The 10,613-nt window shown below is 36.4% G+C and overlaps 1 protein-coding gene across 1 annotated transcript; it reads right to left on the bottom strand.

Annotated features, from left to right (window-relative positions):
- Nucleotides 1-155: 155 nt before the first annotated feature.
- On the bottom strand, nt 156-4,164 carry LOC112053777 (uncharacterized). Its single transcript, XM_052886984.1, has 5 exons — nt 3,680-4,164; nt 2,526-2,686; nt 1,180-1,255; nt 647-670; nt 156-286 (listed from the first exon to the last, which is right to left on the bottom strand). Exons 1-5 carry the CDS (start codon nt 3,909-3,911, stop codon nt 156-158), a joined length of 624 nt encoding a protein of 207 aa, XP_052742944.1. The 5' UTR covers nt 3,912-4,164.
- Nucleotides 4,165-10,613: the final 6,449 nt, after the last annotated feature.

Below are 10,613 nucleotides of genomic sequence, written 5' to 3'. Positions count from 1 at the left end.
AAAATATTTATTATAAAATATTTAGTAATTAAATATTACTAAATATTTTTCTTGAATTGAGAACCTTGCCTTTTTTTTGAAGTCGGCTAAAATAAATTATTTGTAGTCTTGTGTCTCGTCACGAGATGTCGATGAACCATCCTGCTTAAGGTGAATTATGACTTCTTTTCGATACTATCTTTGAAGTTGCTTCCGTGGTATGGTTCAGGGACGAAGCTAGTTGACAAAGTGTTGTACTCCGTGTTCCAATCAGGATTGTAGGAGAGATAAGGCAAACTGTGGGTACCTGGAAAAAATTAGATTTATATAAATTAAGCAGATGCATTATATTTAGGTGGTCGGTGGATTGTTTACTTATCTAGCCTAGATGTTTTATTTCCCTTATCTATTTAAATTCTTTATTTGGTTAATTTTGAGGATAAATAACATTGAATCAGAAGTGGGATGTTTCTTTACATCTACAGTCAGAGTACCTAAGTATCCGTTTTCGACTGTATTTTCATCCCTCTTAAATATCCGAAAATAACCACTAATAAAAAAAATTGCTATAAAAGAATAATTAGACAGACCTGCGTTTGCGATATTAACAAAATCATATTTATTAAGCAGTATTTATAAAAAATATTATTTAAAAATTAAATCTTACCAGCATCTATCATGCGACGATGACCTGCAAAGAAAAACAGATCATTTACTTAAAATAATTATGATTTTGTTAATTATTGAATCGTCCATACTGATTGTTACTAAGTTCATTTTAGTTTAGTCCCATCACAATACATAATGGTCTCAGTTAACCGTATAGCAGTCGAAGGAATAAGTTATTCAAATAGGTAGACACTTGCATAAAGAATAGAAGTATCGCAAGAGATCCGTGATAGCCCAGTGGGTATGACCTACTCTGTACCGATTCTTAAATCTATGGTATGACCTCTGCCTCCGATTACGGAGGGCGTAGGTTCGGATCCGGTCCGGGGATGCACCTCCTACGTTTCATTTATGTGCATTTGAAGAAGTTAAATATAACGTGTCTCAAATGGTGAATTTTGTCAACGTGTGTGAAGTCTGCCAATCCGGATTGGGCCTGCGTGGTGGACTAATGGCATAACCCCTTTCATTCTGAGAGGATACTCGTGCTCAGCAGTGAGCCGAATATGGGTTGATAATGATAATACTTACCATGCTCGAAATGCGGCGACCACGAATGTTCCGAATGAAGATGTTTATGTTTCCAGGCCGTGAAAAACGATGCCACCTGAAACATAGTGAAGTATAAAAGTATGACGAATTTCCTATCATATATTAAAATAGCCACTTAATGTTTGCGACAGAGATTTATATATAAGAAGTAAACTGTAAATTATACCATGTTTACCTATTGTTAAAATTTCCTCGATTACGGGTATTCACATTCATTATTTATGTTATTGTGGAGGGGAGTTATCAGTATAGGTATAAATTAGAGGGGTTTTGATGACTTTAGCTCAGTTGTTTGTTAGGCAGCGTGGACACCGTCTCGCTGCCAGTCGCGTTAGTGATTTTGTGCAATATTTTTTTGTGTTGTAATTATTAATCATAAATTGTTTAGTGTGGGCATGGAGAATACTATAGGTTCTTTTGTTTGGGCTTCTCATGCCTTGTTAAAGGCCATAATGCTAGCCAACCACGATCCGATATATCCACATACCTGCAGCGCTGCCGCTAAAAAGCATAGTGTGTTGATCGCGCTTTTTGCTTCAAGTCGAGCCGTCATGTATATCGCGACCAACACAATGAATTTACCGGACGTCATGCCGGCAGCGCTGCAGGCATGTGGTAATATCGGACTGTGGGTGGCTAGCACTACAGGGGCATAACATCGAGTATGATCGTAGCAGGGTTAATTTGTCATTGAAAAATACAACCTACTTCAAAATCTCAAAAATGTTTCTACTAAACTAAAAAGCGATACCTAAATAACCTCGTATGGGCTACCTTCTGATCAGTTTGAAGGCGATACCAAGCCAGTGCTGTGTTAATTACCTACTACTACTAAATAACTTGGTACTGTTTTCAAACTGATCATAAGGTAGACATTCAATTGGTTCATCAGGTTCAATTTAAAAAAGTTTGTGTTTTAGGATCATGTACCTAAATAGCTTGATAAAACACATATATTTTTATACAGAAATGACAGACGGACACTTAAATTTTTATATGTTTTGATTAGCAAATAGGCTATTTTTTTTCTCGATATATCGGATACTAGCTGACGCCGCGCGGTTTCACTCGCGTGGACGCGTGGATTCCCACGGGAACAGGAATCCCGTGGGAATACGGGGATAATATATAGCCTAAAGCCTTCCTCGATACATAGGCTATCTAACACTGAAATAATCTTTCATTTCAGAGGTTAGCGCGTTCAATCAAACAAACTCTTCAGCTTTATAATATTAGTATAGAAGAACGAAAACTAGGGCATAGATAATAGTCTTTGAAAAAAAAAAAAATAAAAATAGCTTTCTTCACTGTGTGGTAGTAGTTACCTTAGCGGAACTGACGGCAATCTTAAAGACTAACAGCAAGATGCCGATGGCCACAGACTTGGTGGCCATGAGCGCGGTGAGCAGGAACCAGGTGGACGCCGCGCCCACGTGGAAGATGATCGGCAGTAGCACCATTGAAAGCTTCTTCATGCCGCGAGACTCTACGCACAATGGATATTTGTAACTGTCTTGAAAAAAGTTGGAGTTTCTACGTTTGGCGTAAGTCATCATCATTATCAACCCATGTTTGACTCACTGAGCTCGAGTGTCCTCTCAGAATGAGAGGGGTTAGGCCTCAGACCAATTATTGTATAGGACCTGCCTCGTTAGACGTTACTTCTCTGTCAAAGTATATGATCAACGATCTAATGCGATTATAAAAACTGCATCTATAGAATCGATGTTAAATAGTTGTAATCGTGTTCGTTGGTTAAAGAGCTCCGTAAAAATACCTTTCTATGTAATTGAATTGTGTAAAAAACGGGCAAAAACTTCTAGTTTAGTATAAGATATATACCAAATTTAAGCTCGTTTTCCTCAGAAAATGACAGACAATTTTGTTCGTGACTATGAGTGCGATACAGGTCCTTTTATAATTGGTCTGAGGGTTAGGCCAATAGTCCACTACGCTGGACCAATGCGGATTGGCAGACTTCACACACACAGAGAATTAAGAAAATTCTCTGGTATGCAGGTTTCTTCACGATGTTTTTCCTTCATCGTTTGAGACACGTGATATTTAATTTATTAAACTAAACGAGAAAAAAAAACCATTCTCACTTTACATCTAGGGGAGGTACTCTAAGAAAAAGTTTTTTTCAAAATTTTATTTTACGACTTCGTTCACATTTTTAATGTACATGTTCATGATAATATACAACTTTCTAGAAGTAATATTCTCTACGCTATCTGACGGACGGACGGACGGACAGACGGACATGACGAAACTATAAGGGACTACGGAACCCTAAAAATTAACAGAATACAGTCTTTGTGCCCTTAGATGTAATTCTAATAATCACGTACATTCTAATAATCACGTACTGTAAAGCCGTTGATTATACAAGTAAATCAATAAATTAAAAAAATTCAGAAAAATAATTTTAGGTCTAATTTTTTTTTATTCAAATAAAAATCTCATAGTAACTTACCACTTCCAATCTTATTGAATTTTGGCTTCATTTCTTGATAATTAAGCATCTTCCCCAACTCACTGTTACCCAAACGCCTATCGTTCACATTTTCTATCCACTTTGCAAAATCGTAACCGTAAGACACCAATTTATTTTCCAATTTTTCTTCTAAAGCCGTTAAAAATCCTTTCTGGTCCTTAGCCTTTGCCGAGACGAAAGTTAAAAAAACAAATGTCAAAATGATCCGAACCATCTTGGTATGTCCGTGGCATTCGAATTTTGAATTACAACTGTTATAACAAAGCTCTAAACCGATGAAAGTTAACTTTTCAGTGCGCTTAATATAATTTACGATTGTTTTTCGAAATCTTGGCTAAATACGAGCATAATACCGGTTTTAAATCTGCTTGACTGAATGTGCAATTGTTTGTTTAATAATTTAAACTTCGGATTAGCATCTCACGAATTAGCAACCTACTTTTAAACAACAATCATTTTTCTTTTCTTTCTTGTTGGATGGGTTTTAAATCATTTAATTAACTTCTTTTTAGATAGTAGATACATCTATTTTTGAAATCTGATGTATAATATATTAGCCGACCTTCCCCGGTCATATATCGTTATCAACCCATATTCGGCTCACTGCTGAGCTCGAGTCTCCTCTCAGAATGAGAAAGGTTAGGCCAATAGTCCACCACGCTGGCCCAATGCGGATTGGCAGATTTCACACACGCAGAGAATTAAGAAAATTCTCTGGTATGCAGGTTTCCTCACGATTTTCATTCACCGTTTGAGACACGTGATATTTAATTTCTTAAAATGCACACAACTGAAAAAGTTGGAGGTGCATGTCCCTGACCAGATTCGAACCCACACCCTCCGGGATCGGAGGCAGAGGTCATATCCACTGGGCTATCAAAGGCTCTAAATCACACACGTTTAGATAATTAGATAGTCGTACCATTAATTCCAAAGAAAGTGATGAAAAAAAATTAGCACCTTTTTTAAAGCGTATTGCAAGTAGGAAAGTAAGCATATGACTACTTTCTCTTAAAAAAAAAATTATAAGGTAGGTATCTATGTACTATATTTTCTATGAAAGTTTGTTACAGCTTTTTTCTACGCAACCGCAAAGTTCCGTGAGGCTTTGACTTTATTTGACCCAATAGTATACTTGACTGACTGACTAACGACCTAAAAAGCCTCAATAGCTCAACGGTAAGAGCGGTCGGACTCATCACCGAGGGGTGGTGGTTCAATCCTCACCCCGTTGGTCTTCGTCGTACCCACTCATAGCACAGTCTTTCCCGACTAGTAGTATATGGCAAATATTCTCTTATATAAAAAAAAAATCTATTAGGTATCATATTCCTCTTTAGGAAAGATTTGATTGTTTGTTTGTTTGCATTGAATATACTCTGAAACTACTCGACCGATTTGAAAAAATTTTTCTCTAATGGAAAGCTGCATTATCGTTTTATTACAATTAGTAGGTACTCGGAAGCGCTTGTAGATTTGTCTGAGTAGTGAACATATTCAACGCCTAAGATGGACGTACGGAACTCTAAATATTATTACCGTTTGCACTCTTTCTAAAAGAGTCAACATTCTAACTGATGTCCTTTACTAAGTGAATTTAATGGAGATAAAATATGAGATTCCGTTTCCGAACTCTATGAACTCATCCCCTTTGCAGAAGCTCAGAAAATACAATACAATAAAATTTTCCTCCTCATGATGATTGTCATGAGGCAGCGGTCAGACTTAATAATATACTATATAGCCATTATTTCCAAGTAAAATACAAAAAAAGCGGTCAGACTTACCTACAATAAAAATTGATTTCTTATGTAGGTAAGGCTTTCTTATGGCTTTTATGACCCCGTTCCCGTATTCCCACGGTAACGAGAACTACGCGTGACAATATTTAATAGGCAAAAGTCAGTAGGTAATTTATATAAATAAATAATTTAAAAACAAATTCGTTGGTAACTAGGTACATCACAAGGAAAATGTAATTAGAAATCTCGCCAATCCCGTTACTGGTACAATTAATATTTAATTACAGACAGTGTTACATGCCTATCTAGAATTTGATTTTACATTTTTTCATAATTGCTGCGGACTAAAAAATTTGAGACTGGTAAGTAATTTTGATTTTTATCTAATGAAATTGAAAGGCTGTGATGGTCAGATCATCTTGATTTTATAAAAGTTAATTTTTATAACTTATTCTATTCATCATCATCATAAACATTAATCCACTGCTGAACATAGGCCTCTTGTATGGACTTCCAAACACCACATAGTGTCTAGCCGCCAACATCCAGCTGGATCCATGCAACTCGCCTGATATCCACCTAATGGGGGGTCGCAGCACCTTGTGACCCCAACGTCCATCGGCTCTTCGTACTATGTGGCCTGCCCAATGCCACTTCAGCTTCGCGACTCGCTGAGCTATGTTGACGTTTCGAAAACGCTCGTAAAGCCTCATTGAAATAAGTGAATTTTACTTTGACTTTTGACTTTGAAGTCTGGATCTTTGAAATCAGTAAAAGTCACAACGACCCTCACTCTATAGTTACCTCTCGTAACCTATAGTAGGCGCATGACTTGAAAAACTTTAAACTTTTATAAAGTCACAAAGATCTGACCGCCACAGGTTCCTAGTCCATAACAAATCTAATGCTTTCCTGACAGCTGTGTTAATATATATTAAAGTGGATATTATTCAAATTATTCAAATTTAAGAAAGCTTTAGTTTTTTTCTTTTCATTTATTTCAAGTACGCTTATTTTACAAGTAGGTGCTTCCGCCAATATACAGTTTCGGGTATTAGTGGTAGCAGAGCTTTTTGTGACGGAGCTCGTACGAGAAAGTACTAAGACCGCAATGTTATTTCTGCTGCCAACAAGTAGGTATTGATGTGCCCCTACATTCTTATCTGTAAAAATACACCAATGTGACATCGCTCATTTTTTTTTAAATTCTTTACAAGTTGACTACAATCTTACCTGATAGTAAGTGATGATGCAATCTAAAATGGAAGTGGGCTAACTTGATAGGAGGAGAATGAAAATCCACACCCCTTTCCGGTTTCCACACGACAGCACTTTTTAGAAGAAGAATTTACTATAAAAAGTAATGGTTTCGTACAAGTAAAATTTTTGCAACTTTATTTTCATGGCTTTTAAACGACTACGTAAACATAAGTAAGTACCTACTTACAGAACTGGTAATAAATAATTATCTCGTTAAACACACGAGTGAAAGTTTTCCCTGAGAACTCTAAATCGATATTTAACTGTTAGGGTACCTATCGCCAATAAATAAAACTGAAAAGGAAAAAGTAAAGTTGCGGGAACCATGCATTTTTCGAGACAAAAATGCATATTATTTAAATTGCTCTACCGCTTCCAATTCCTTCTAATAATTTTAGACGTTCCGGAGATAAGCCCGAAAAAACAGACAGACAGACAAAATTATAAAAAAAGTTTGATTTTTCTATTAAGTCTTTGAGCAAATAAATCTAATTCCGTTCTACTTTATTTGAATTTATCTAAAATGGAAGAGAACAATACTTCCATTATTATATACTAATTCTACTTGAAATTTAAAAGAAACATTATATATTCTGTTCTAAATCTTTTTAAATATGAAAAATATCTACAGAACTCTTGGCGATTGGTAATGACACACTTGACCGGTTTTTAATAACGTGCTAAAGTAAGGTAAACTTTTAAGTTATATATGTTTTATTCGTGTGATTTATGTTAAAACATCGTCACTAGAATTTGTGACCAAATGTGTTTTCTGTCGTATTACGCTGTATTTTTAATCCTTGTCGCAAAAAGAGGGATGTTATGAGTTTTACGTGTCTGTCTGTCTGTCGGGAGCTATGAGCTCCCGAACGGATGAAGCGATTTCAATTTAGTTTTTTTGTATGAAAGGTGACATAGGGGCGAATGTTCTTAGACATGTTTGATGAAAATCGGTTGAGCCATTTAAAAGTTCTGTTGGTTGAAAGTGGGGAAGAATAACCGAATGTCTGCAAATATACTCGATTGGGGTCTCAAATGAAAGCGCACTGAAAGAGAATATTGATGACTTGATCGAGAGTGTAATTAACAATTTCATGACCTTCGGGATAGGGGGTTTTGAAAAATGTTCATGTTCATTTTCATATACATAAACGTATGTTAATTCATGTAATCCAAATAACATTTCATTATGTTGTGTCGTTCAACAAGGTATCTACTAGTGCTGGACGAAGGAATTGCTTATACCCAAAGGCCTGATTCCCATTCTCCCACAGCCAGCAAACGGGCACGCTCCGCAGCGTTGGAGGAGGTACTAATAAGTTCCTCTCATAAATCATAAATCATTTATTGCCAGAATGTCATATACAGAAATTGTTACATTTTAATGTTCCTACACAATCTGCCTCATAGGCGTGCAAGCCGAGTACATTATTATAATTTTTATTTACTAATATTAGAACTGTCAATCATTTATAATGTCATTTCATAAATTAAAGTCATATAACAAACATAATAAAATAAAATTAAACGAAAGTAATATTGTCAAAACATTAAGTATACATTTACATGTTATTAATATAAAATAATTTGTCATTAAGGAACTCTGCTACTGTGTAATATCCTTTCTCTTACCAGTCTGCAGAGCGGCTTATCCCACTAAATAAATAAAATAAATAATAAAAAAGCCTTTTATTATTTCCCATTTACGTATGATAATTATTCTAATACTTTTTAAACAAAACAAAGTAGGTAACACATTTTTACTTAGTACATTTTCTGCAATATCTGGGCTCATCCCACTGTATTTGGGAAAATGATTTTTGTGGTAAATCTGTAGACAATGTGTTTTCCAAGCATTCATGGCCTCGGTCTTATACGACACTTCAAAATTAACCAGTGTGGAATTTAATATTAGATTTATAATGAATAATGTTTTGTAATTACTTTTATATTATTGGAAATAAAGGCTATTTATTATTATTATAATGAATTAATATAAATTCTGGTTGTAATCTTTAGTTAGAAGTGAAAGGCCTTCAGGAGTTTGTCTACAGATTGGGTGAAATTAGCCTACGGCTTCGCACGCGTTTGAAATAATTTATAGCATAGATTTGTGTTAAGCTACGAATGTTATTATTTATTTTGTGTTAACGGTAGTGACTACTTCTCGTTGTTACGAACTGCCTCGTTTGGTTAGCCTATGTAGCTTCAGATAAGGAGAAACCTAAAGGCGTGTGGATTTTCATCCTTCTCCTAACAAGTTAGCCCAATTCCATCTTAGACTGCGTCATCATTTACCATCAGGTGGGATTGTAGTTAAGGGCTAACTTGTTAAAAATAAAAAAATAAAAAAAGAGTCCTTTGGAGGCATGGACATTTTTTTTTTATAAAATAAAATAATATTTGCCAATATTCCCATTCCCCTCCAATTAGTCGGAAAAGACTGTATTAGGAGTGCGTACGACAATAGACCAACGGGGCGGGATCGAACCACCACCCCTCGGTGATGAGTCTGACCGCTCCTACCGATAAGCTATTGAGGCTATACATTACAATTTTAGCGTGTAGACTACGTTTATTAAAACATGTAAGTAAGCCTTCAGGTAAATGTAATTATGTGACATAATCTTAAGTAACCCGATGGAGGTTGGGGTCCGAAGGTTCTGGAATGGCGACCCTCATCGGAAAGCGTAGTGTTGGTCGACCCCCACTAGGTGGACCGGGGATATCAAGCGGGTTGCAGGGAGCCGCTGGATGGATGCGGTTCGAGAGCGTTATGCTTAGAAGCCCATGCAAGGGGCCTATGTCTAAACGCATCTCTTGTATCTTTTAGACACACACGCACGTCGAAGTCGATCTACTACTCGGCCAGTTATCTGATTCTGCTAACACTCGTCGATGAAATAATCGCCTTTATCAAGTCTTATTCGAATTTGAACTTTACTAACTCACGTCACAAATAACGAAGTTTCCATGGAAACGAACAATGTCTCAGCGCTTTAATTTTACAGAATGCGGGGTAACTATAGTAAGAATGCGTATCAAAAAAACACGTCAGTTGACTATTTGTGAAAATTCTACCACCGGTTCGGAAGGCAGGTTCTGCTGAGAAGAAACCGGCGAGAAATTCAACAGTTGCTCCTTTAAAAAAAGATCATACAATATTATAATTTACAATTGATGACAACATTACAATTTCTTTTAGTTTTACTTCCTGTGTGAAGGTGGAAGCTGATCCAATGGCCTCCAAGCATCTTTATCATTGAGGAACTCATCAATGGCATAGTGACCTCGACTAAGTAAACAACCAAGCTTACATATTTTATCTATATTGACTATATTAATATGGATTGGTCTAATATAGGTTTACCTACTCCGAAGCGGCGTTAGAGATTCTGTCGAATCGTGAACACCGGATGTCGTCAGCTTAAAAAACGGTTCACAGATTTTTAACCGGAAAGACAAAACACAATTGGACGAGCACGCAAGTAAAAACTAGTTAAAAGAATCTACAAAAAAAGCTGTGGTTAATGTTGTAACTCGTCCATCAATTTCCGCATAGTTATGAGAAATATATTTTTCTTTCTAAACCGCGAACGTTGTCTGTGGTCGTCTAAATTCGATCCAATTTACACTCAACTAGTAACACTTTCCTTTTTGCGGTATTGGTTAAAAGATCTATTTAACCTAACTCCGAAGTTCTGTGATTCAGAGGCGCACGCCACTTCGAACACGTTAATGACCGATGAAGCCCAACAGGTAACGGACGGCGAACGGTGTCACAACTGTCATTCTTGTGAGTCTTGTTCAGCGTTCTAGTGATATATACTATATACTAGCGGTCGCCCGCGACTTCGTCCGCGTAAATTTCGATGTCAACTTTACTACTACCCCTACCCTACCCTACCCCTACC

The sequence above is a fragment of the Bicyclus anynana genome, chromosome 18 (genome assembly GCF_947172395.1).
Source record: "Bicyclus anynana chromosome 18, ilBicAnyn1.1, whole genome shotgun sequence".
Classification (NCBI taxonomy): Eukaryota; Metazoa; Arthropoda; class Insecta; order Lepidoptera; family Nymphalidae; genus Bicyclus; species Bicyclus anynana.
The sequence above is the reverse complement of the archived record's forward strand: the minus strand, read 5'-3'. Positions and strand labels throughout refer to the sequence as shown.